Here is a 25902-nt window from a genome sequence, read left to right as displayed (position 1 = left end):
ATTCATAACCCGAGCGAAAATTCGTCGTTTTTCTCTGTAAAACGGAACGGCCCGAGGATAGACATTCCAGATTGTTGAAGGAAGTGTATTTCTGGGCAATTGGGCCCACTCGGGATTGGCCAGGTTCAGTCAGGGAGCCATCATGAAAAGGGTGCTGCTGAAGAGCGAAGATTATCACCGACAGCTTTTCACCTTCAATGTCATTGGCAACAGACACAAGACAAAAAAAGGCGTGGCCCTGAAGGAGGCGATGTAGCGTTGAACCTTCAAATATTAAGCCATACAGCTCCGTAATTGAATTGAACTTCAAAATGATAGCTCATGTCTCCCAGGGAAGAGTATCGTGTTACCGAGTACGCTGTCATACGGCAACATGACGCAACACATACTTCATGTGTCTCGCAAATATGTAGCGCGGGCTTCAGAACGGCCAAATTCACCGTCCTGGTAGTGAATTAATTCCGCTTTCTAGCTGTAAGGCTGCAGGGTCATACGCATCTACATCTCACAGACTGACCTGTTAGTCGTGGCCAGCAGAGACATGCAGCCTACTAACGAGGACAGCTTTGAAACTTTTGCTGCGGGTGTTGAAAGCATATATGGCGGTCGCAGAGTACACATTCACCGAGTGTACGAACAGCTGGTCTGTGACTTTGTTGAAATTGCACTCCCACCAGACTGAACCATGCATATAATCGGAATTATTGGAAAGCTTCAAGCCAAGTACTTGCACGCTTGTCGGTTGGCCAAGAAGCTGAATAAGGGGCAAGTGGCGAGTTTGCGGTTAGGTTTTCCTTTGTTTCGAGGGGAAGGGGGGGGGGCGACTGTTGCATCTTTTCATGCGCGGGTGCGTCGCATAAATGCTAGACACTGCACGTCAAAAGCAAATTACAGAGTGCTTGCCGATGATGCCCAAATGCTGGTGATGTGGCTTGCAGGTTGGTGTGGTGGCTCACAAGCTCGGACCCTTTTGCAGGCTTCCGTGCAGCAGCCACAAACTGTACCAGAGACGGTTGACAGCTCTCGCTTTGCCTTGGAGGAAACAATGTAAGCCTCTCGCGTATCAATAACACAGTGCAGCCTCAGCACCGAGGAGGGGCCAAGGGGCTCATCGGCAGACGATATTAATTAGGCGTGTCGCCGGTAATATTAGGGAAGACTGGTGGTCAGGGCGCGGAGGACAACGATGTACAAAGTACATGTGACAAGGGTCGTAGGCATCGGCTCGGCAACATCAGCATGCACGCCTCGAGTAAGATTTCCAGAGGTCCGTGGCACGGGCAAATCCGCGACGCCAACGAATCTCCAGCACGAGTCGCGATGTGAATTCGGATGACTGAATTCTCCGTGGATGCCTTTCGTCTCGTTCTCGATAGATACCCAGAGTTGCGCCAACATGAAACGAACCGGCCCGTAGGTAGCGAGACTAGCGACTGGGCTTGCTGGGATGTGGGAGAGCTAGGCCGGGGGTTAGGGAAAGAATCGAAAGGTGCTGGTTGGCCCTGGTCAAGGGGCAATACAATATTCGTAATAACCATTACTGAGTAAGTACTAGTACTGATGACTTGTTGGAACGTTGGCCAATCAGTCGCTGAGCGCAGTCATTGGCCATCCTATGCTCGCGATCGTTTTCTTTAAATCTGCGGAGCGCAGTGGTGGTCACTGGTCGCTCCGAAACACCAGCTCCGCATGTCGAAACGCGTATCTCGATCGTGCTGGCAACTGATGAATGAAGAGGCAGGCCACTCGAAGAGTGCATTCGGTTCAGAGATTTTGTCCAGACGAGATGACCGAGCAGGCTGTTGACGCCACCACCTGCGTTGCATTCGCGGTCATAACGCCAATGTAACGGCTGTGGCGGGCCATGATAACGGCCGTTACCTCATTGTAGTGTAGACTCGCAAGCCCCGGTAGTAAAAATGACGGCATTTAATAGGCTGATATCTGTTTTGTGCCTGAAATCTTATTAGCACAATGTCGATACCCGATACGCGCGGTGACCAACGCTGTCACACTGCATTGTGAATGTTTGGAGCTAATAAGCTTGTTCATCGTGCAGCTCGAACGTGCGACTTGCATCGCAGACGAATCGAGTTTGAAATATACCGTGCATGCCTTTCGCCCGGGTCATGCAAAAAGATGCATGTTGCCAAGTTTTCGCAATGAGGCGACAGCTGGCAGGCGTACGTAGTTAGTCAGACAGGCTGAACAAACGAACAAGCTTCCACATCAACTGTCGCAGGAGACCATGGCAACAAACCAATACTCTTGCATGCTAGAGATCTATAGCACGAAGGAAATTAACGTGCCAGTAAATTTCGACAAGGAGAACTCAGAAAACCCATCTGGTAATTATTAGGGGCCCCAAGCCAACAAGCTACAGCTCCTCAGCACGGTCAGGCTCTCCATCCACCGTGGTCATGCTTCCTTGCTTTTCACGTCCAGCACACAACACTCGTCACACCACCCTTTTCCCTTCCCCAGTGCAGAGAGTACCTGTCACTATTTGCTTTTGCTGTTAAGTTCTCCCGTCTGTTCGTCCGCCTTCTCCACCGACCTAGCGTACGCCGCACGCTTCTCCGTACGAATACATTGACGAACAATTTAATCCGTCTAATGCCCTGCCGATGAGGGACTGGTGACTGGATACAAGCCGTGGAGTTCAATTTGGTTCCTCTCAGGGGGCCCCTGCGCCACACGCGCCTCTCCCTAACTTAGTGGCTTGGTGCTTGGACACCCGAGATGGAGCAAGAAGTGCGGGAGTACTGGTACAGACGGCTACTGACCTCTGCCAGCGGTCTCCTTTTGCCCTTGATCCCTGTTCGGTGCCATTCCGCTATTCGCCATTCAGCTGGCTTGCTAGGGGTCGATAAAACTCTACATGTTAGAATTGAGGCAACGACGAAAGGCTAGGCTGGTCGCAAAGGAAAAGGCCAACCGGGGTTACCCATGGTCTGAAACGATGATTAGCACCAAAATCAGAAGCTGCTATAACGCTTGCCCGTTTTGCTTGGGTAATAGGCTGCAAACCCTCGCCTGTTGGGTGCAGCAGCCCACAGCAGTCGACTGGCTCCGCTTGCTGGTACCGATACTTCGTACCTTGCTGGAATGTGTGTGGGTGGGCGCCACCTCCTCGTCCTCTCTTCTCCCGCGAATGAGTGCCTCTAGTTATCCTTGTACACCAAGAGGCTAGTCATGACCTCAGGCGGGCCATGCTCCTTGGCTCCCTGCGAGAGCTAATGTGACGACGGCCGACGTTTGGGCCCTGGGCCCCAGGTCCGGATCTTCCGCCCACTGCAGCTACTGCAGCTTCTGCAGGTCCCGCTCCCACTTGATTTGCCTTCAATCATACTTGTATGCGGTGCCACGGCATTGTCATCTTGTCGGCCCCCCCCTGGTCGGTCCACTCCTAGTCAATATCAACCGTGCTACCGCCGCCCTCTCATTCACTTCTCTTCTCCCACTCAGGCGTCAAATGGCTGAATGAAAAATTGGTTGCTGACTGTCTCTCCAGCAAATCATCTGAACAACTCTAGGCATCCAGAGCCTCTCGAGCGAAACAGAGATTCCCTTGTTCACCATGACTCCGTCTCTCAGCGCTCACCCCAGCTTCACCCGCCCGCGCACCGGCGAGCGCGAGGGCCGTCCTCTTACTCGCGACCAGAATGGCGGCGACACCATGCTCATCCCCAGCCGAACCTCCTCGCTGCACTCTCGCATTACCCAGCCGATTCCCTCGAGCTTCAACACCAAGCCCCAGCAGCGCACTCCCAAGACTCTCACACACGCCTATCTCGTTTGCGGTGTTGGCCGCGAGCCATCACAATGGGTCAGGGCCCCCGCGCCCGTTCAAGGCAAGATTGGACACATGAAGGGGGCTGTGAGCCAATTTTGGCTTCCGGAGATTCTGGGCAGCAGTCCTCGCCTGGAGCAGGACAATGAGATTGCCAGAGCTCTCCATGCCGCTATGAGGGTTCGTACATGAACTTTGATTGCAAAGTCGGATGCACGTGTCGCTAACCAAGCCATTCAGGCCTGTTTCCCTCATGATGTCGAAATTTGCACGGGCCGCAGCCAGCCTCACTGCTCTCACCACTCCTTCGTCCTGCAGCAGGACTCTTCCCAGACTCTCTACGGCATCTGCCTGCGTGTATGGTCCCGGGCTGATGAGAAACGAGCCGAGACTATCCGTGACCTGCGCAAGCGTACAGAGACCGACTTTTACGACAACCCGGATGAGACGTACTGGATCCCCTACTGCCTTTCTTTCCTCTCCCGATATCCTCTGTATAATCTCTTGGGCGATTATCTTCGTGGCATGTGGATTCACTGGAACAAGGCGACGAATCTCTTCCACGCAGAGGAAGTCTCTCGAATCCTCAGCTTTCCCGCGCCCCGACTCAACGACCTTGTCCGTATTGACATGAAAGACTATGCGCTCTGCTATCAGTTCCCCTCTTCCCCGACCGGCTTTCAGAACTTTGCCATGTGGCCGCTCTTCAACTGTCTGTCCATTCCCAACATTGTTGGTGTCATTGAGGCAGCAATCTCGCCTACTCGCCGTATTATTTTTGTCAGCCACTACCCTGCCATGCTCACCGTCGCGGCCGAAACTGTCCGATACTGTGTGCGTGTCTATGAGTGGAGCGGTCTCTATGTTCCTGTTGTCCATGCCCGCCATGCTAGCGAGCTTGTCCAGGAGCCAGGTCCCTACATCCTCGGTGTCACTGCCGAATGCCGCTCCCTCTTCAACGCACCCAACGATGCCCTCGTTGTTGACTTGGATCGCAACTTTGTTCTCACTTCTAGTCCTCCTACCGCGCTCACTCCCGGCCAGCGCAACAAATTCGTGACTCGCTTGACCCAGGCTCTTAACGGCGATGTTGTCCCTGCCGGTGTGCCGCACCATCTTCGCTCTGCCTACGGTGGCGGTAAGCTTGTCCCTGCTGGCCAAATCATTGTTATGCGTGGAGAGGTCGAGTCTATCCAGGATCCTGAATGGTGGAACCAGGACTCTGTTATGGCTGTCATGGATCACGTCTGTGAAAAGCTCGGCCGCAACACTGGCATCAAGGCTGTCTTTGGCGGATCGGTTAAGAAGCCGCTCATGACCAAGGTATCCATGAGACATCTGAATGAAATTATCCGAGAGCGCAACCAGTACTCTCGTGACGCCCAGGAGGCATGGCAAGATTTCATCAACCTGAAGGGTCGCATGGACACCGAGCTCAACAAGGTTAACAAGCGCAACAACTATCTCGTTGAAGAGCTCGAAAGCTGGAAGCAGCAGTTTCTCAAGTTTCAGGCCTTTGCGGAGCAGCTCACCAAGGAGACCCAGGATCTCAAGGTCAAGATTGAGACGCACAAGCGTGAGAACCGTCGTCTTGCTGGCCTCATTGACCAGCAGAAGGAGGACAATGCGCGCATGTCGACCCGCCTTAGTGGCACCGAGAAGCAGCGCGATGATGCTCTGGAGGCCCTTGTTCTCCAGCAAGAGATTGCTGAGGAGCTCGAGCGTGAGCGTAAGAAGAACAAGAAGGAGCTTTCACAGCTGCAGCACACTAGCACCACCCTTGCGCGCCAGCGCGACGAGGCTCGCCGGGTCGTTTTGCATCTCCGCAGCCTCATAGGTGGACAGAGCCACCATATGGAGCATCTGATCCAGTCGTTGACCAAGCCAGACGAGCTCGTCAAGGAGATTGAGGAGGGCTTCTACGACGATTTGCCCGGCGACGAAGAGGAGAGCACCGAGGGCATGACCGAGGAACAGACGCAGTCGTTGAGGCTATCCCGCAACGCCAAGAGGCTCTCCGCGGCTAGCTTTGCTGACGTTGCGGACCGTCACCTCAAGGACAAGACAGACGCGATCGCGCACATTGTTCGCAACATTGCGGACCAGTGCCAGGCTGCTGTCGAGAGCCTACAGATGGCCCAGGATGCCGAGACGCCATCGCGTCGCCACAGTGCCCTCTCTGGTGCCGCCCAGAGCGACGACGACAGCCACTCTGCTGCCACCTCGGAGATTGGCGAGGAGAGACTGCGTCGCCGCTCCGGTCGGCCGTCCAGCATCCCCCCGACGCCGGATCTGGTGCCAAACCGCAGCAGCACCGCCATGTCCTTTGTCTCGGCCACGACGACGCCCGAGCGCAACAGCACTCAGTACTACGGCCAGCGCGAGGATGTACCCACCAAGATTGTCGAAGATGACGAGGAGGACTATGAGGAGAACCGCAGCGACAGCGCCGCCGCCAATGAGAACGGCGTTGTCGCCAAGCACAGTGACTCGCTGCTGCACAGACCCTCTGGCGCACGCATCAGCGCACTGGGCGGTACACGCTGAGCACACTTTAACAACATAGGCTACGAAAAATGACGGGGTTTGGACTATTTGACTTTGATTTACTACCTATTATTATTATTACACCGTCTTGCTTTGCTTTTTTAACAAGCTTTCTTCTGGACGCGTCATGATGGCGGGCCACCATATATCCTCTTGCGTTGGGACTTTTATTGGATGCTCATGTAGCTTTTTGGCTATATGTATTCGGCGGGCGAGTTTTCTTTTGACTGGACTTTTTCTGCTTGTACGCTGGGTAATTCGTCCTTCTTTCTTGTTCTCTAGTCTTTCTTGCTTTACGGTGTGGCGTTCCTTTGACTTTTTCTATATGTCGTATCTATTTGTATGTACCGACGGCTTGGCAGAACTTGGATCTTTTATGTGTACGAGCAAGTTGGATGAATTGATCTTTATTCAACCATAATGACTTTTGTGCTGTGTAACTCGTTGAGTATTGGCCACCCGAACTTTGCTATCCGAGCTCGAGTACTTGAAAAAGTACAATGCAATCAGGCACATTATTTATTACCTGCTTGATAATTTGGATTGAACGACTAGTTATGACGCTGCTGGCCCGTGGATCCTCTTGACGGAAGACTTTCGTCGTCATGCATCGATATGGCCCGTTCATTACAGCCGGTTGCGGGCCACAGGGAGCACTTACTCGACGTCTTGTAGGCTTCATGCTACGAATTGCAGAGTCAGACAAAAAGAAGATGGAAGATGAGAAAGGCAAGGAAGAATAAAGCAGGAACAAAATAGCTAAATAGTTGCTGTCCTGTGCGTCTTGAAGAGCTCGGGCTGACCTTTCAAGTTCAGGGAAGCGAGTTCCTGGCTGCTGGCAGTATATATCTTGTTCCTCTTGATAAACTTGCTCCTTGCATGTAGTTGTTTGTTTGCTCGCTTACAATTTACCTTGGAAAGCTCCTCAATACTTTTCAAAACTTGCTGATTTCATACCTTTACGATGTAACTAATTGTATTGTGGGTTTGTAGTGTGGGTGACTGTTTTTAGCGGGTAACTAGCGATAATTAGTCTCCAACCTTTTTTTTTCCAGCCGTCGCAACCACCTCTCCTCCTTGTCTCTACACTTTCTTCCACGAATACTTTTCCATTAAATCTCACCACAGGCGCACAGCATGGCCGACCCAATGCTGACGTCTCTGTGCGCCATCTGCCACATCGAGGTGCCCAAGTACAAGTGTCCGCGGTGCGGCCTGCGCAGCTGTTCGCTGGCCTGCACCAAGAAGCACAAGGCGTGGAGCGAGTGCAGCGGCGCGCGCGACCCGACGACATACCTGCCGCCCTCGCGGCTGCGCACCCCCGCGGGCGTCGACCACGACTACAACTTCCTCCACGGCATCGAGCGGTCGCTGGAGCGCGCCGAGCGCGTGCTCGTCGACGAGCGCCGCCTGGTGCAGGCCGAGGAGCTGCGGCCGGTGACGGTGCAGGAGGTGCGCTGGAAGACGGGCCGCGACGGGCGCAAGCGCAGGGTGCTGGTGACGCGGCTGCTGCGCGAGGCCAGGACTCGCCAGTTTGAGCGTTCTCTGGCGCAAAGGCTGCGCAAGCTCAACGTGGAGGTTATCTGCGTTCCGACGGGCATGACGCGGCAAAAGGAGAACAACACGACGTTGAATAGGAGGACGTCGAGAATCAATTGGCAGGTGGAGTGGTTCGTGGTGGATGATGGACGTGTGGAGGCGACGCAAGGAGAGGCGGCGAGCGCGACGAGGTTCTTGTCGAAGGTCATGGATGACGTGCCCCTGCACGAAGCGTACCGAACGATGCTCGATGAGCAACAAGCCGCAAAGCGACGACAGGCGAAAAAGGATGGTCGAGCGACCGAAGACCAAACCATGTACTACGGCCGCCTCCCCGAATCACGATGCTGGCCGTCGCCTGCGACCTTGCAAGATCCGCAAACTGGCCTGTGGTTCGGCTACACAGGGCCCAGCATCGACATGTGGCCTGAAGAGAAGCAGCACGAATACCAATTCTTCCTCGGCCGTCCGCAGACGCGGCGGCCCGACCAGCGTGTCACGGTGTCTCCGCTGCAGGTGACGGACTGCTTCCGCAATGTCCTGGCCAACACGCGCGTACTAGAGTTTCCCACCATTATCGTGCTCCGCAGCGGCCAGATGCTGCCCGAGACGTATATATTAGGACCCAAGGATACTTTGTCGCCGGGGGTGGCGGGGCCGCAGGGCAGCGGGAGTGCCAAGCGCAAGGACAGGCCGGCTGGTGGTGGTGGTGGTGGTGGTGATGGTGGAAACGGCGGCGACAGAGCAGCCAAGAAGCGCAAGGGCGCGAATGAGGAGGAGGGCGAGGTGGATGAGGATGGGGAAGAGGATAGCGATGGTGGCGGGGGAGGACTGGTGGAGGGCGAAGTGATTGATGAGCAGAGCATGGGCGAGGAAGACGACAACGACGATACTAGCAGCTCTGGGACGTCGAGCGAATCAGAGGACGAAGAGGACTAATAGCACAGTGGACGGGACTTGTGCAACGCATGCATTTCAAGGTGTTTGGGATCTCTTGTTTTTTTCTTGCATTACGGGCTATGGTGCCTTGTATTATACTTGTACTCTTTGCATGGCCACACTGAAGTCTTTCCGGTCTTCGTCGTAGACTGAATTCGGAAACATGGCTACTATCGAAACAGGATAAATCGGAGTCATCAAGCATGTCATCACGTTACGGTTACCAAGTCTTCATTTATATAGCATGACGAATTAGTACATTGTAGGCATCTAAAGAGTAGACTCAGGCACAAGCTGTCTGCAGCTTTTTAGATGCACTCCGACAGCCACAGCTTGCGGCAGCTAGGTGTATGTTTTGGCGGGGCCGTTCAACTCCACAGCCAACAGCCGGTTTAGCGTGCACGACTGTGGCTGGATGCTCCTCAAGCTATTGCAATCAAAGGGGGCCGGAACCTCGAAAAGCTTCTCGACACAACAGGGTACGAATCAATCAAGCAATTCAACGAAAGCACACACCTCAATCGACCGGTGCAACAACGTGCCATTGACTGGCCTCTCTACACCCCGCAACATGGTCTGATTGACCACCTGTTGCAGCCTCTCTGCCGACAGAACCACCGCCACACACACTCACACACACACACAAACACACATAAACGGTCCGCTAACCATGGATGACGCGCCCGTGCCCAAGCTCGCGGAGCTGCTGCGACACCCCGACGACCTCGACAAGATCCCCGGGCTCAAGCAGGAATTCGCGCGCAAAAAGGGCGCCGTCGACGGGCAGCTGCGCGGGGGCCTGCGCGAGCAGCTCGAGCGGACGCAGTCGGGCATGGCCGGCCTCGCCGACGGCCAGCGCACCGTGCAGCTCATCAAGGACGAGATGATGCAGATTGACCGGCTGTGCTCCGAGTCGCAGACCATGATTCACGACTTTGCCAGCATCAACCTCGTCTCGCAGGCGCACCGCAACTTTGCCGCCGTCGAGACGATGCGCCGCAACCTCGAGACGTTTGACGGCCGCCTCGACGTGGTCGAGGGCATGCTGCGCCAGGACGACGACGACAAGGAAAACATGCCCAACCTGCTGCCGTGCCACTACGAGCTCACGCAGCTGCGCAACATTCGCGACGACGCCATGGAGCAGATTCAGCGCGCCGACGACGCGAGCCTCGAGGCCACGCTCGAGGACTACTTTGCCCGCCTCGACGACGTGGTCGACTGGTTCGACGAGCACGTCGGCCTGATTGCCATGAACCTCATCAATCTCGTCCTCAACGACAACAACGGCCTCGTCGTCCGCTTCGCCGTCATCATGGAGGCCGAGGAGCGCAGCGACCGCCGCGTGCTCGCCCTGCAGGACGCTCTCAAGGACCACAAGGAAATCGCCGTCCGCTTCCAGGGCATCGCCGACGGCGGCGCCAAAAAGGTCCGCGGCTACAAGGCCAAGTTTCTCGAGGCCATCAAGCTCGGCGCCGAGCAGCAGTTTGACGCCGCCCGCGAAGAGTTCCTCGACGACCCGAAGCGCCTCGAAAAAATCATGGCCTGGTTCTTCAACGACCTCAACGCCGTCCGCGTCGGCATGACGCCGCTCATGCCGAAGAAATGGAACATTGGCAAGCTCTACGCCGACAGCTACCACGCGCTCATGCACGACTTTCTCGTCGGCATGGTCGACGACCCCGAGGCCTCGTCGGCGCACACGCTCGAAATCATTAGTTTTCCCGAAAAGTACTACCGAAAAATGGCCAAGATGGGCTACGCGCAGGCGGACCTCGCGCCGCACGTCATTGACAACCGCGAGGCCGAGCTGGTGCGCGACTTTCGGCAGCTCATTATCCGCTTCCTCGACGAGTGGATCGAGCGCATCTTTGCGCAAGAGGCGCGCGACTTTGCCGAGCGCAGCAGCAGCGGCGGCGGCGAAGGGTCCTCCAACCTCGACCAGGACGAGTACGGCTACTTTCGCACCAAGAACCTGGTCGCGCTATGGCGCATGCTGCGCGAGCAAGTCGACGCGGCCGCCACGTCGCAGCGGGCCGACGTGGTCGAGGGCGTCATCGACGCCATGTTTGCGCGCCTGCGCGCCCGCCAGAAGCAGCAGCAGCGCATGCTCGAGGACGAGGCCCTGCGCTACGAGACGGTGGCGGGCAAGGCCGTCGACGACCTCGAGGGCTTCCAGGCGCTGCAGGACTGGCTCGTCGCCACGGCAAACGACCAGATTGCGTGCATCGACGACGGCGACGACGAGACGCGCCTCGGCTACCTCTCGAGCTTCCGCCAAAAATTCGAACCCCACGTCACCCCGCAGTACCTCGAGCGCGTCGAGCAGGAGCTCGCCGCCCTGCGCGACGGCTACGTCGACTGCAGCACCTGGTGCATCAACAAATTTGCGCAGCTCGTCTTTGCCGTCGACTTCAAGTCCGTCATGCCCGACTTCTTCACCCCGCGCTGGTACGCCGCCACCGCCATGAAGCAAATGGTCGTCACCCTCGACGAGTACGTGGGCGACTACCGCGCCGTCCTGCACCACTCCCTCGTCGACATCTTTATTGAAATCTTTGCCGACGAGCTGCTCGTCCGCTACCTGTCGAGCGTCCGCAACAAGGGCGCCAAGTTTCGCCGCGCCGACCCCTTTCGCGACAAGCTCTTCAACGACATTGCCACTGCGTTTGAGTATTTCGGGACCCTGGACAACCCCGACGTCGCCGCCTCCATCAAGCAGACCTGGCGCGTCACCGAGGGCTTCCTCGCCCTGCTGTCCGCCGACCGCGCCGCCGTGCCCGACGAGTTTGCGGCGTTCAAGGCCGCGTACTGGGACACGCAGATTAGCTGGGTCGAGGCGGTGCTGCGTAGTAGGGACGACTTTGAGCGCGCCATGCTAAACGCCGTCAAGGCTCGCGCCGCGCAGATCGAGGTCGTGCGCGGGCCAGAGACCATCATGGCCAAGGTTAAATAAAGTTTTGCTAGAACCGGTTATACAAAACAGGGGAGAAGCAGAGTCGTGCTGTTGAGAATGAGATGATGTGGGGATTTTGCAATGCATTCAGAAAGCGTCCACGCTACGATAAACATGAGTTTTGGCGTTGTTTGGAATTTTTTGCACGTCGAGTTGTTTGTATTGGTTCCATGAATTGATAGCAAAGAGACAAATTACTACAAAGTAAGTGACCAAGAAAAAGTAGTGTAAATGAGAGGCCTGAGAAAACTCCATCTGAAAAGAGGGCAAACATAATGTAAAAAAAAAAAAAAAATTCCGTCCAGCCACCCCAACGTCCTCGGAACCAACACATATTATCGAGGCAAGGGTGACTTGGCCGGTAGCCTGTAAACTGGCTGATCCGCTCGTCATAGTTCGTATACCTTTGGCAGGGCTTAGATATAGTTTTGAAAACAATAGCTCAAGGCAAAAGGCACTAAGATTTGCTGGCGAGGTAGTTGGCAGCCTATTGTATTTCTGTTAGCTTGCAATGCAATCATTTTCATGCCCTTCGTATGCTTACCCTCTCCAGGTCGTAGTCGTATTTCTCCAGGGCACCGACAGAGTCAGGTCGCGAGTATCCCATGCCGGTCAGGCTCTTCAGGATCGGATCATCGTGCTCGCCCTTGTCAGTGAGAGCGCGGCCGATCCCTGGAGGGCGGTCCGTCGTCTTGCCCTCATCCTTCTTGGTGTCGGCGGTCGTGCTGCCAATTGGGTCGGCTGAGTCAAGTCCAGAAAAGATGGCATCCCAGTCATGAGACTCGGCGTTCTTGGACGAGTCGGCGCCAGCCGGGTTGGATGGAATAAAGTCAAAGCTGCTTTCGTTGCCAAAGGCGCCATGGTCACTCTTGAGCTGACTGGAGGGCGGGCTATCAAATGCCGCGTTGTAGTCCTCAAAGCCAGATCGGGAAATGTTGGCAAAGTCGTCATCCGCAGAGCCTTCTTTGGCTTCTTCTAGCCCCTCAAAGTCATCATCCAAGTCGTCGAATGCGCCAACCTTGGGTGGCACAGCAGGAGCGGGAGCCGTGGCGTTGGCAGTCGGAGCAGACGGACCAAAGATGTCGTCCACGGATGATTCTTGAACAGCCGTGGGGGCGGTGACGGTAGCCGGCGCGATGGGCTTCTCTTCCTTTGGAGCTTCAGCAGGCTTTTCGTTCTGTTCGGCGACGGGGACAGCGGCCTTTTGAGCAGTTTTGTTCTTCCCCGGGGAAGTGGGGGCGAAGTCGTCATCGAATCCGCCCTGCTCGCTTTCGGAGTCAGACTCATCATCGCGCTCAATCTCGGAGATTGGGGGAAATTCAGTGTCGAATGCCGACTTGGCCTTGGGCGTTGCAGTGTCCGTATGAACAGCAGTTTTGGTAGAAGTAAAGGCCGCGAAAGCATTATCAAAGTCAGCCTTTGCCTTTTCCTGGTCGTCGCTAAACGGTGCTGACTTGTCCTTGCCGGGGCTTGCCACAGCCTTGCCATCGTCCGCCGTAGGAGTCTTCACCTCCTCTTCTTTACTCGCCTCTTCACTTGACTGGCTGACAACACTGGGCCCATCGGTAACCGAGCCACCAGCACGCGAAGCCGGCGGGGACACATGACGAGAAGAGGATACAGACTCGGCTGGGCCACCTAAAGGCAGGAGGCTGGAGCTAATTTGCCGTGACTCTGGAGGAGGTGGGGGGTTGTCGACGCGGAGAGTAGTCTGTCGGCTCAGGACTGGTGTCCCACTGGGCGGAGTGATGAAAGATCCAGCACTCGTAGACGAGTTTCCGGTGGTCTGCGGTCGGAATGGAGCCGGGCCCTGTCCGGAAGCACCGGCAGAGGGGCCAAATATTTCATCCGTGCCGGACGGGGTTGAGAAAACGCCCATCATGTCGGAACTAGCAGTGCGCTTGAAAAAAGGGTTGTTTCCACTCGCTGTCGAGAGCGCAGGGCTGGTGATTCCGCCACCAGGAGGATCGATAGCGGAGCTAGGCTCTGCTCTACGAGATGTTTCCTCGCTCGGCGGTTTGCCGAGCTCTGCCGCTTCCGTCTTGAGCTTATCGCGCTCGCCCTCCGTAGTCAAAAGTTGCTTCTTGTTGATGGCGACCAGTCCCTTCTGCTGGCGGGCTTCCATTTTTAGCTTTTCAATTTGGGGTTTTAGCTGCGTTAGCTCAGCATTGGCTACCCGAATTCGCTCACGAAGGGTGGTGTTCTCATGCTGATAGGACTGCAGCTGAGTCAAAATGTTCTGACGCTCGGCCTGGGCATCAGACAGGTTACCCTCGAGGGCCATGCATTCGCCTTGCAACTTCTGTGTCTCAGCTCTGGAAGCTCGCAGCTGCTCCTCCAGCGCGCGTGCATCTTGGGCTTCCTTTTCGTAAAGCGTGCGTAACTGAGAAAGTCTTTGTTGAAAGTTTTGTTTCTGGGTGTTTGTTTGATTCAGGTCGTTTTGAGTTGCTGTGCGCTTGGATTGCGTCTCCTGCATTTGCGTGGAAAGCGTACTGATCTGGTTAGAGAGGTTCGCAAGCTCGGTGCTTTCACCGGTAATCTTGCTGCTTTCTTCGGGGTTGTTATCAGCTAGGAGGTCCTCCGATATCGGGGTCTGAGAGGTGACGGGCGAGCCAGTGTTATGCGTGGTTAAACCTCTGCCAAAAGACGAGCTTGGCACAAATGGCTTGAAGGTGTTGCCGAGGGGTGAGGACGGGCCAGCATTAGCGGAACCACCAGCGAAAGGGTCGGTCCCAGAGCCGCCAGTGGACATGGGGTCTTGTCGGGGAGCGGGAGGCGGCGGTATGGGGGCAGTGTCGAGACCAAAGAGGTCGTCCATGGCAGATTTCGGCTGCGGCGGAGGAGGCTTGACCATGGGCGGCGGGTCGAAGGGCGAGCCGGCGGCGGACTGGCGCGCCTGGCTACGCATACTCGGGGGGATCAATTTAGGGGGTAGCGTAGCAGGAAGTGGCGTAGAGGGGTTGAGTCTCTGCTGTCTGATGAGGTACATGGCAACAGCAAACTCATCGCGAGTCAAGTGACCTTGTGAATTGATATCTGCCAGATCCCAGACCTGGGCCAATGCATCTTCAGAGAGGTTGGACTGGCTGAGAAAGGGAACAGCCTCCTCGCCAGTAATGTAGCCAACACCTGTCTTGTCGAGAGTTGCATATAGCTGGTCAAATCTCGCCTTATCGGCCGGGGTAACAAGCCAATCGCCAGCTACTTGGGGAGCCGGTCCAAGAGGGCTTCCCGTACGCGGCTGCTGCCCGGTGAGTTGCCCGGTGAGCTGACGGGGAAGCGCAGCGCTGCTAGTACGCGGTGACTGTCTCGCGGGTGAACGGCCAGCAGCGACCTCGAGAATAGCGGGTGGCAGGACATTGGGAAGCGAGCGGAGGGCACCGGAGTTCGTCGAAGTGAGCAGGTGCATGGCAACAATAAACTCTGGCGCAGAGAGGGCTCCGCGCTGTTCTGTATCGACCAAAGCCCATATGCGGCCAAGAGTCTCGTTTGGTAAGCCAGATCGGTCAAAGATGGAGCGGGCCTGCTCTCCGGGGAGCAGACCGGCTTGCAGAGGCTGGCGGTCAAAGAGGTTTCTATATTGTGTAATCTTGTCGGGCGTCAGAGGGGGGATGCGAGCACCGGCCGGAGTTCCGGAGTGCTGGGCCGTTATAGGAGAGGTGACGGCAGGCAGCGCGAAGCCATCGAATCGCGGTATGGGGGCAGGCTGTAGTGCGAGCTCGTTTGTCGGTTCGGATCCGGCTTGAGCATGGCCAATGAGACGTAGGACGATGCCAAAGCCGGTGGGCGTGAGGAAGCCTCTATTCTCCTTGTCGGCGATTTGCCAGATCTAGAGGAAAGACGGGTTAGTAGAGGTTGTAGCTATATGGACTATCAAACGGGGAACGAACTTGACCCAGAATACGTGAGTCGAGGCGCGTTTTGTCGAAAAAGGTGACGGCGACATCGCCAGTGACGACACCGACGCCATCGGTGTCGGCCTGGCGGAAGAGCTGGCCATAGACTCTCTTCTCGTCGGGAGTCAAGTTGAGGTTTGGCGGGGCGGCTGGATAATAGAACATTGTTAATACCGCGAGGAGTCCATTTTGGGGGAATGATGAAGAGTCAATTACCAGAGCTGGGGCCCGCGTCGGCCGACATGTTGGGCTGCAGTCGGGCTGGAGCTCGTCTGTTGGATTGGACAAGGTGGGGTTTTATGGAGGTGACGTATCAGGGGCAGTCGGATGAGGCGGACAGAAGAGATGCGTTGTGATGGAGGTCCAATGGGTTCACTAATTGGTTGAAGGAGGATGGCGATGCACCATGCAGTTCGAGCGACAGGGACGTCGAGAGCTGTGAAGGAGGGAGGTGCAGAGAACAATCTAGGCAGCTTTCAGCTCACCGGCGGTTGGAAGCGAGGTTGGAGGTTGGCGGATACCAATTACGAGCCATTGTTAGCTTTGGCGTTGAGTGGCTGTGCACAGTGGCACAGTGTGGCGCAACCGGCCCCAGGCAACGAGATGGGATAAATGATTCGTTGGTCGCAAAAGAAAAGTATATACAATGCGCTTTGGAAGTCCAGTTTTGTCGTCTTCATTTATCACCAGCAGTAACCTGATGACTTGCAACCTCAATGATGGCGACCCGGCAGCTCAAGCACCAGCCGCTCAACGTCTCCGTTGGCATGTTTGCTTGTAATTATCAAACATGCCTGTAATTATCAGCAAGGTAGAGAGGCATTAACAGGTACCTAGGTAGTGTGGTAGCTCCTCGCTAGGCGCGCGCCGCCTTTTCATCAAACTTAGTCGAACTGCCATGAATACTGACATCATCGTTCTTTGAACCTTGAATAGAAGCAATATGGAATATTTTGCTCCGATTTGGGGGGTAAATGTCCGATCGTAGACGCCCGCCCTTCACGGTTCGGCCGAAGCGCTGACAAATGAACTAGTCTATGCGACCTTTTTGCGGCATGCTATTTGGATTCTTCCATCCAGTTTGGCAGGCAGTTTCCTAACGTGATAGATGCGATTATTCAGCACCGGCTTCATGCCCGCAACCCACTTGAGCTCTCCGGCCAACCAAACGCGCCACCAGACACGACGCTAATGGGCAGAGATGTCAAAATGCAGCTTCAATCGCTCACCATAAAAGACGTCATCCCCTCCCCCACCACACATCCCCCCTCTACCCTTCCTCTAAACCTCTTTGCCGTGTTATAAACACATTGCCCCGCTTCACAGATTCTCTGTCGAAGCTGCTTCTTCCATGCACTCTTTCGCCCGCGCCGCCCGAACCTCTCAACTCACCTCAGCTGCCCCGCTGCGAATCGCTTCGTTATCCCGACACTTGTCGACAACCTCGCCCGTCATGGCGCCCACAGTTAAAGAAATCGACTACCTCGTCCTCGGCGGCGGCAGCGGCGGCCTAGCTTCTGCCCGCATGGCCAGCTCCAAGTTTGACGTCAAGGCCATGGTCATTGAGAACAAGCGCCTCGGCGGTACCTGTGTCAACGTTGGGTATGTACCTGCTCCCATGAATAGCTCACGATTTTTTCATGACGTAGCGAGCGACTAACGGTTTTCTCGCTAGATGCGTTCCGAAAAAGGTCACCTTCAACGCCGCCGCCATTGCCGAGACTATTCACGACGCCAAGGCTTACGGCTTCTCCGTCCAGCAGTCTGCGCCCTTTGACTGGAATACCTTTAAGAACAAGCGCGACGCTTACGTCAAGCGCCTCAATGGCATTTATGAGCGCAATCTCGGCAACGACAAGGTCGAATACCTTCACGGCAGCGGCCGCCTCGTCTCCAAGAATCAGGTCGAGGTCACTCTCGACGATAACTCCAAGGTCCTCGTCAACGCCAAGAAGATTCTCGTCGCTGTTGGCGGCAAGCCGACAGCGCCGCCCTCCATCCCCGGTGCTGAGCTCGGCATCAACTCGGACGACTTCTTTGACATTGCCACTCAGCCCAAAAAGGTCGCCATTGTCGGTGCCGGCTACATCGCCGTCGAATTCGCTGGCATGTTCAACTCGCTCGGCACCGAGACGCATCTGTTTATCCGCCACGACACGTTCCTTCGTCACTTTGACCCCATGATCCAAGAGACCGTCACCAAGGAGTACGAGCGTTTGGGAGTCAAGCTGCACAAGAAGGCCAATACCAGCAAGATTGAGAAGGGCGCCAATGGAAAGCTGTCAGTTACGTACAAGGATGATTCGGGCAACGAGACCACGCTTAGCGATGTCGACCACCTGATTTGGGCCGTGGGCCGTACCCCAGAGACTCGCGGTATCGGTCTGGAAGAAGCTGGCGTCAAGCTCAACGACGCGGGCTACGTTGAGGTGGACGAGTACCAAAACAGCAGCGTCGACAACATCTACTCCCTTGGCGACGCCACAGGCAAAGTCGAGCTGACCCCCGTTGCCATTGCCGCTGGCCGCAAACTCGCGCACCGCTTGTTTGGCGGCGAGCAATTCTCCACCACCAAGCTCGACTACGACAACATCCCCTCGGTCGTCTTTGCCCACCCCGAAGTCGGCAGCATCGGCCTCACCGAGCCGCAGGCCATTGAAAAGTACGGCAAGGACAATATCAAGGTCTACAAGACGAGCTTCACGGCCATGTACTACGCCATGATGGAGCAGGAAGACAAGGGCCCGACCAGCTACAAGCTCATCACCACCGGCCCCGAGGAAAAGATTGTCGGCCTGCACATCCTGGGTCTCGGCAGCGGCGAGATGCTCCAGGGTTTTGGCGTCGCCATCAAGATGGGCGCCACAAAGGCCGACTTTGACAGCTGCGTCGCCATTCACCCGACGAGCGCCGAGGAGCTGGTTACTCTGAAATAAAAAAGGGATTGCATGTAATTATAATACCTCTTAGAACCAGGTGATACTATTGTGATAGTTTTCTGCCTCTTTTTTTCTTGACTCTAGAGTTTCTACTGGTGTCTAATCTATCCTCCTGACAGAGACCCTTCCTTGCCATTGAAATGGAGAGATTATAAAATTCAAGTTGGTTCTTTGCAACATCTAAGCAGCGTATGGATTCACATTGGCCACTTCCACGTCGACCTGCTTAAACACGGGCACAACCGCCTTGCAGTGCTCCCAGTTGGCAACCAGGTTAAAGTGCTTCATGGTCGCCGGGTGCTGCCGGCGCCACTCGTCGCCGAGAATCCACTCGAGCCCGCGCGAAATGTAAACGGCGACAAAAATATCCGCGAGCGTGAAATCGTTGCCGACAAGAAACTTTTTGTCCTTGATGGCCGCCTCGTGGTTGTCGAGGAACGCGAGCGTGGCGGCTTTGCCCGCTTCGACAGCGGCATGGTCGTACGGCGCGGGTCGGGCCAGTCCGGGGATGAGGGGCAGGAACCTAGACACAAGAAAGAAAAAAAAAAAGAAGAATTGCATTAGAGTCACGTGCAAGGAAACAGCAGTGATGGGAGTATGATGGAAATTTTCTTCTTACCACTTGCTCATGATGACGAGCAGTTCTTGGTTTGCCCAGTTCACCCAGGACAGGACCTCGGCCTCTTGCTCGAGCGAGCCATCACCAAGTAGGCGGCCTGGCTTCACTTTTGCGAGGTACTAGCGGCCCCGCGAGTGAGTCAGAAAACCAATAATCAATTTGTTGCTGCTGCTTTGAATGTCTCTTACATAGGCAATGGCAGGCACCTCGGTCAATTTGACCTTGTCTCCCTCGAGCGCGGGAATCTTGCCCCGACTCCGAGGGAACTTTTCCATCAATGCATCTCTGTTGAGATTTTGACGTGGTACTACCTCTGACAGATTGACCTTGATGTCTTGAGAGTGTGCCTAGCAGCGAAGAAAGAAAAAAAAAAAGAAGAAGAACCATCAGCTATGCAGCTTGGATCGAAGAGGTAGCAGCATCGCCCACTTACAATGATTCGGAGAATCCGTGTTCTCGGATTACCCTACTGCTGGGTCAGCAACAAATACCCCAAACGATTTATAACCATTATTCTAGCAGCATCATACCTCGTAGCCATATACTGTATACTCCATGGTAATGAAGTCTAGTTTTTGGCTTTTTCTTTACTTTCTTTGTTTCTCGGCCGGGAAGAGGGAGGGAGGAAAGGACTACACGGATCGGACAAGTAGCGGCGTTCCACAATCCTCTAAAAGCCCTGCTGCCGCCCACGCATTGATATAGGTTCGCTTCCTTACCGAAAACGTGATGGGCCGACGGTAATAGCGTAATTTGATCGAATCTTACTAGATGAGCAGTTTTCTCAGCCCGAGCCCCCCGATCATCAACTCCACCCACGAAGTTTCCCGGCCGGCAGCCCCGCTGGACTCGGCGTCCACACAAGTTTTCTTGACTGCGGACCTTGATAGGGCATAATGAACCGCGGTCCGGCATAGCACAAACTCCTTTGACAGGTGGGTTTACTTCGTTTAGGCAGCTGGGATCCGACATATCCGTGATGGATCCCCGGGGATGAGTAATGGGGTCCTCTTGAAAAGAAGGCTCCGTCTGGGACAGGGAAGATGAAAGCGAGTGAGATCTCTCCAACTGCCGGCTTTCGGTCCCCCCTCCCCAGTCCGGCATTGCTCGTTCTCCTCTGTGGGAATTTGGGTCTTGGCATATTGGCTTAAGAAGAGTTTGCTATATATCTGATGAATAAACAGAACGAGGCAGAACAAGTTTAATCCCTTCTCTCCTTCTAGAGACTGCAAGAAAGAGTTTTACGCTTCAATAAAACCTTGTTTCATTACGAGAACGTGCATAATGTCTGCATATTCTACACTGCCGCAGCCCCCTTCCCTCGGCCAACGCGTGCCTGACAGACCGCACGCCGTGTCGGTGCATCTGCCCAAATGGCGAGACGTGGTGGACTTTTCCGCCGGCGAGTCTCGCGTCCGGACGGTGCAAAAGGGAGGCTACCCGAGATCCTTTCTCCACGAGGCCATTGCCAAAGCCCACCGCGTGCTTCTGGACCGGTTTGGCAGCGACAGCCAGTCCTGTCTGCTGTTTCCGATGCACCAGTATGCCATTGCTTGCAAAAACTATCTCTGCTCTCCTCCAGATGGCTCAAAAGGCGTCGACGAGCAACACGTCTCTATCCAGTCCTTTAGCTTTGACGTGGTGGGCAATGCCGGCAAGAAAAAAATGACGCTGCATGCTGCGTTTTTCCCTGCCGAGGACGCAAAGAATGCCCTGATTTTCTGGCGCCTTACTGGGTGTGGCATTTCATCGCGCCTGGCGCAGGACATGCTCCCAGGAATCGAATCCGTCTCCGTTTCCAGCAGTGCCGCCGACACGCCCATTCCCAGGGACGAGACGGCCGAGACTGTCATTCAGCAGCGCATCGCCAGCCTGCTGGATCGTGCCCCCGTCGGCGGCCCGAGAAAGCAGCTCGTCAAGCCGGACGATGTCCTGCTGTACCCGACCGGCATGTCGGCCATTTACAACTGCACCAACGCGCTGGGGGCGAGCCTGCCCGGCGCGCAAATGGTCGTCTTTGGCTTTCCGTACGAGCTCACGCTCAAGGTGCAAGAGGACTTTGCCAAGGCCTGCACCTTCTACGGCTTCGGCACCGACGACGAGCTGGACCAGTTTGAGCACCTGCTCGTCTCCAAGACCGCCGAGGGCCACTCGCCGCCCATCCAGGCAGTGTGGTGCGAGTGCGCCTCGAACCCGCTGCTGCGGACGGTGGACCTGGACCGCATCCGCAGGCTCGCCGACCGGTACGGCTTCGTCGTCGTCGTCGACGACACGATTGGCAGCTTCGCCAACGTCGACGTGCTCGGCGTCGCCGACCTCGTCGTCACCTCCTTGACCAAGACGTTCAGCGGCTACGCCGACGTCATGGGCGGCAGCGTCGTCATCAACCCGTGCAGCGCCCACTACCCCCGTCTGCGCGCCCTCTTCTCCGCCGCCTTCGCGCCGACGCTCTACGGCGCCGATGCCGCGCAGCTCGAGCTTAACAGTCGGGACTACCTCGCGCGCACCGCCATCCTCAACCAAAACGCGTCCTACCTCGTCTCGCTCCTCGAGCCCCTCACCCGGCACCACCACGACCGCAGCCCGCTCAGCCACGTTTTCCACCCGAGCACCTGCGGCTGGTCCGCCAAAAATTACGCGGCGCGCATGAGGCAGGCCACCGACGACCTCGTCCCGGGCTTTGGCTACCTGCTGACGCTCGAGTTTTGCAGCGTCGAGGCCGCCGCCGCCTTCTTCGACGCCCTGAACGTCTGCAAGGGCCCTTCGATCGGCGCCCAGGTCACGCTGGCCTTACCGTACGTGCAGGTCGTCTTTGCCAAGGAGAAGCCGTGGGCCGCGCGGTACGGCCTGAGCGAGGCCATTGTGCGCATCTCGGTCGGCCTCGAGGACCAAAAGGCCCTGGCCATGGCGTGCTTGGAGGCCATGCGGGCAGCCGACGCCGTCGTCAACAGGGACGACAACCGTGACGATGACCGTGTGACTCTCGGAAAGGACGTGCTCGCGGTTTCCGGGCTCGAATCGGTGCCACTGGCTCGCCCTACGCCACTCGTACCGCAAATGTAACTAGATTTTTTTTTTTGCTTTTTCTTTTTTCGGCTGTTGTTAGTTTTTTTTTCGCTAGTTTTATGGAGTATAATGCATGGTTAAAGATGATCTAAATTGTTTCCGACCCGTTGTGGATAATGCAGAAAAGAGCAAGAGGGGCAAAGGGGTAAAAGAAGACGTGTCGTGTATATCCGTATAATACATTCTGATATTCCCCAAGGGGGGCCGGGATAGTTTGTTTCCACCCGTCTCTCTCCAGCCAATCACTCTCTCACTCTCTCACTCTCTCTCCTCCTCTCGACCCAGCAAATGATGACGGAACAAGTAGCTTGTCGCAGCAAAAAAGCATTGCATGCATGCATGCATGCAGCAGCGAATGCCGAGCTGCAGTCAGACTATAAGTGACAGAAAATACAAAGCCCGTTCGCGTTGCAACTTGGCGCATAAGCTTGGCCCATGCAGCGTGTCTAATACGTTATCCAAAGGCGTTTAGCCGGCTAAGCGGCACCATTTCATCTGCAAAGGCATCTTGCTGCCAAGGGTGAAATCGGGGGGGGGGCGGACAAGGTGGGAACATGCTCGATTTTTAGCTCGAGATTTCGAGAATCTGCTCAATTTAGCGAAGCCTAACCAACTATGGCGATGGCATCCCAACTGACCGAGGGAGGCTGTGTAAGCGACGATGCGTAATTAGTATCGCTGCATGTACCTTGATGGCGACTCATTCCACTGCATGAAGAGATGGGTGATCAACAATGTCGGCTAAAATAACAATAATTCGTAATTCCTTGAAAATAGAACCGGGGGCCAAAGACTCTGACGAATCGGGTCTCATCAAGGTCGTGGCCTATTGGAAACTGTATGTATGCCCTGTTGCACATGCGACGGATCCGGATTCTCCAGCGCGCTTCGGAGAAACTCGTTGATTTATTAAAAAAGGTCAGCAATGATTGGCATCGCCATAGGTGAGATGAGATAGAAATGAAAGGCATCGTCTCGGACCAAGATCAGCTGCTCCCGACCTTCACGAACGGCCCGGCGGAATCAAACAGCTTTCAAAAAAAAAATAATGGGACGCTTGATATACGGCAACGACCCGGAGCTTGAATGGGTAGTCCAAAAATACGGCGGCACCAGCATAGGAAAGTATGCCTTTCGGGTATGTTTTGGCCCTGGGCATGTCGTTGTGTCTGCTGCATTTGTCCCATGCACAAATTACTGATTTCAGCAAATATTGGCGATTTTGACAGATTGCGCAAGATATAATAAGGTACGGTGTGGCGAGAGCGCTGGCAAACTTATTTGCATGAGAACGCCTATTTCCCAACAGACAAGAATAAAAGCATAAAACTAACTTTGACACTTTAAAACTTATGCAGGGAAACGCTGCGACGGAATCGGGTTGCAGTGGTGTGCTCGGCACGGAGCACAACGTCCAAAGTGGCGGGCACCACGACTCGGTAAGCACCAAAAAAAAAAAAAACATTGGCTTCGAGAACAAGCATAAAAACCAAAGTTCAAAAAGTACTGGAAAACTTACTGATAATAACGCATACAGATTAATAGATATTTTCAACGCATTCGAGGCAGCAAGGGTTCGCGGTGTACAGCACAGCGATAGCCTGGCAGCACTGCGAACCAGCCTTGACGTTATTATACAGGAGCACATTGCAGCTACGGCACCCTCACTTGAAAGTGAAGACTCTCGAGACAGACTCGCTGAGAGTTTGTCATTGCAAGGTCAAGTCACAGTCTCGGCTGTTGCGGAAGCCTTGACTTTATCCGACTATGACTACGACTTGGTTCAGGACCGGCTAATCAGCCTGGGAGAAAAGCTCAGCTGTCTATCATTGCTTGCCATTCTACAAGACCTAGTAAGAACTTGTGTTTTTTTTTCTATTTTTTTTTTTGTGCTTTTTCTTTCTTCTTCAGACTCGCAGCACTGACCGAGTCTTGCACCAGGGTGTTGAAGCAGAATATGTCGATTTATCCACCATTCTCCCACGACGAGGTCCTTTAGCCGTGCGAGCCGGCGACGCAGCCTACGCAGAGCTGTCCACCGTCATCGCCGCCCGTCTACTAGCCTGCGGCCCGCGCGTGCCCGTCATCACCGGCTTCTTCGGGCACAACCCCGGCGGCGGCGGCGGCGGCATGCTCGCGTCCGAGATTGGGCGAGGCTATACCGACCTCTGCGCGGCCCTCTGCGCCGTCGGCCTCGGCGCCGCCGAGCTGCAGATTTGGAAAGAAGTCGACGGCATCATGACGGCCGACCCTTCGCGCGTGGCCCGCGCGCAGCTCATCCCGCGCATGTCCCTCGCGGAAGCGGCGGCCCTCACCCAGCACGGCTCCGAAGTGGTGCACGCGCTGGCGATTCGGCACTTGGCGGCGGCGGCGGCGCCGACGGCCATTACGCTGAGCATCAGAAACGTCAAGCGTCCGTTGGCGCTAGGCACGATTGTGAGGCGCGCAGACGACGACGACGACGACAAGTGCGAGTCGTCGTACACTGATTCCGACACGGACTGCGCGTCTCTCAAGTTTGCTGCCACGTTTTGCCGAGCAATCACTGCAAAGGATGATGCTTGCATTTTGCATGTACGCTGGACACGAGGCACTTCTTGTTGTTTTCCAAAAAAGAAGTTTTTTCCTCAAAAGTCTACTACAGTGCAACTCATCACTACAAGCACGTCTCAATTGTCGCCGTCCTCTTCTGTCAAGAGACCAAGTCGGTTCTCTCTGTCGTCTGCGAAAAGAATACTGCTGGGACAGAACAAAGTGGCCACCTCGCAGACTGCCAGCATCATTACTTTGATATGCAATCGCGCCGATGGTACTTTTCCATTGGCGAGCCGGGTGCTTGCGATTTTGAAAGCTGCGAGTATAGAGTCTACTCTACTGCCGCTCGGTGAGTACATTTGAATGTATTGTATTGAATTTTGTCTAGAAGCTAACTATAGAGGGGGGAGGTAGATGACTCTGGATGCATATCCTGTGTCGTGCCATCACCGGATACACGACGTGCGATGAACCTTTTACACGGCCAGCTTTGCTTGCTGCGTGACTAATAGACTTGTTCATAACTTTGGTTTAAAGAAAAAGACCAAAAAAAAAAAAAAAGATCCGGGTATTAGATACTAGACTAGATCAAAATACAGTATTGATCCGAAAAATCTACTCGCGGGCCATGCAACTAGTTTACGCAACAGTTTGGCTGACGGATTTATGCATATGGACCTACGTACAGCCGATAAGTCTACGTCCAATATAATAATAGACAAAAGACTATTTAGACACGACCCCACATGACAAAAAGTATTCCGTCAAAGTTGCCGAAACTGAAAAAAAAAAACTACGCCGATGACATGTCTCTCTGTCTTGTTTCCCGCACCTCGCCATACATTGTAGAATGAGGTAATCGACCATTGTTTCTACGCCTTGTTTTACAAAGTCATACGAGTCATTTGCCTTTGCATGTGGGTTGAAAGGGGGCTCTAGTTGCCCATCATGGGCCCGATCTTAGTAATAGCTTCCGAAATGGATCGAGGCCGAACCCCGCGGCAACGTTCTCCGCCCCGTTCGACAAAGAAAGTTGCCCTTTGCATCCAGACAGGTCCGCGCTGGGTCCCGGC

General features: G+C 55.1%; 8 protein-coding genes across 8 annotated transcripts; 6 read left to right on the top strand and 2 right to left on the bottom strand.

Moving 5' to 3' along the window:
* Positions 1 to 3580: 3580 nt before the first annotated feature.
* BBA_08751 (DENN domain-containing protein) lies at positions 3581 to 6340 on the top strand (the record flags this gene model as incomplete). Its single annotated transcript, XM_008603848.1, has 2 exons — positions 3581 to 3973; positions 4034 to 6340. The coding sequence occupies 2 exons, from the start codon at positions 3581 to 3583 to the stop codon at positions 6338 to 6340; spliced, it is 2700 nt and encodes an 899-aa protein (XP_008602070.1).
* Positions 6341 to 7477: 1137 nt separating this feature from the next.
* On the top strand, positions 7478 to 8818 carry BBA_08750 (HIT zinc finger protein; the record flags this gene model as incomplete). Its single annotated transcript, XM_008603847.1, has 1 exon — positions 7478 to 8818. The coding sequence occupies one exon, from the start codon at positions 7478 to 7480 to the stop codon at positions 8816 to 8818; it is 1341 nt and encodes a 446-aa protein (XP_008602069.1).
* Positions 8819 to 9488: 670 nt separating this feature from the next.
* Positions 9489 to 11774, top strand: BBA_08749 (exocyst complex component Sec6; the record flags this gene model as incomplete). Its single annotated transcript, XM_008603846.1, has 1 exon — positions 9489 to 11774. One exon carries the CDS (start codon positions 9489 to 9491, stop codon positions 11772 to 11774), a length of 2286 nt encoding a protein of 761 aa, XP_008602068.1.
* A 457-nt stretch (positions 11775 to 12231) lies between these two features.
* Positions 12232 to 15835, bottom strand: BBA_08748 (UBA/TS-N domain-containing protein; the record flags this gene model as incomplete). Its single annotated transcript, XM_008603845.1, has 3 exons — positions 12232 to 12261; positions 12319 to 15603; positions 15665 to 15835. 3 exons carry the CDS (start codon positions 15833 to 15835, stop codon positions 12232 to 12234), a joined length of 3486 nt encoding a protein of 1161 aa, XP_008602067.1.
* Positions 15836 to 17123: 1288 nt separating this feature from the next.
* Positions 17124 to 18606, top strand: BBA_08747 (glutathione reductase; the record flags this gene model as incomplete). The annotated part of the gene is made up of 2 exons (XM_008603844.1): positions 17124 to 17272; positions 17346 to 18606. The coding sequence occupies 2 exons, from the start codon at positions 17124 to 17126 to the stop codon at positions 18604 to 18606; spliced, it is 1410 nt and encodes a 469-aa protein (XP_008602066.1).
* A 183-nt stretch (positions 18607 to 18789) lies between these two features.
* Positions 18790 to 19785, bottom strand: BBA_08746 (glutathione-S-transferase theta, GST; the record flags this gene model as incomplete). The annotated part of the gene is made up of 5 exons (XM_008603843.1): positions 18790 to 19132; positions 19229 to 19347; positions 19417 to 19575; positions 19662 to 19694; positions 19759 to 19785. The coding sequence occupies 5 exons, from the start codon at positions 19783 to 19785 to the stop codon at positions 18790 to 18792; spliced, it is 681 nt and encodes a 226-aa protein (XP_008602065.1).
* A 727-nt stretch (positions 19786 to 20512) lies between these two features.
* On the top strand, positions 20513 to 22291 carry BBA_08745 (cystathionine gamma-synthase; the record flags this gene model as incomplete). The annotated part of the gene is made up of 1 exon (XM_008603842.1): positions 20513 to 22291. One exon carries the CDS (start codon positions 20513 to 20515, stop codon positions 22289 to 22291), a length of 1779 nt encoding a protein of 592 aa, XP_008602064.1.
* Positions 22292 to 23342: 1051 nt separating this feature from the next.
* BBA_08744 (aspartokinase-like protein) lies at positions 23343 to 25243 on the top strand (the record flags this gene model as incomplete). Its single annotated transcript, XM_008603841.1, has 7 exons — positions 23343 to 23432; positions 23524 to 23543; positions 23653 to 23733; positions 23832 to 24147; positions 24206 to 24868; positions 24958 to 25178; positions 25231 to 25243. 7 exons carry the CDS (start codon positions 23343 to 23345, stop codon positions 25241 to 25243), a joined length of 1404 nt encoding a protein of 467 aa, XP_008602063.1.
* Positions 25244 to 25902: the final 659 nt, after the last annotated feature.

Source organism: Beauveria bassiana (assembly GCF_000280675.1).
Source record: "Beauveria bassiana ARSEF 2860 unplaced genomic scaffold BBA_S00039, whole genome shotgun sequence".
Classification (NCBI taxonomy): domain Eukaryota; kingdom Fungi; phylum Ascomycota; class Sordariomycetes; order Hypocreales; family Cordycipitaceae; genus Beauveria; species Beauveria bassiana.
This window is presented reverse-complemented; position numbering and strand designations above follow the sequence as displayed.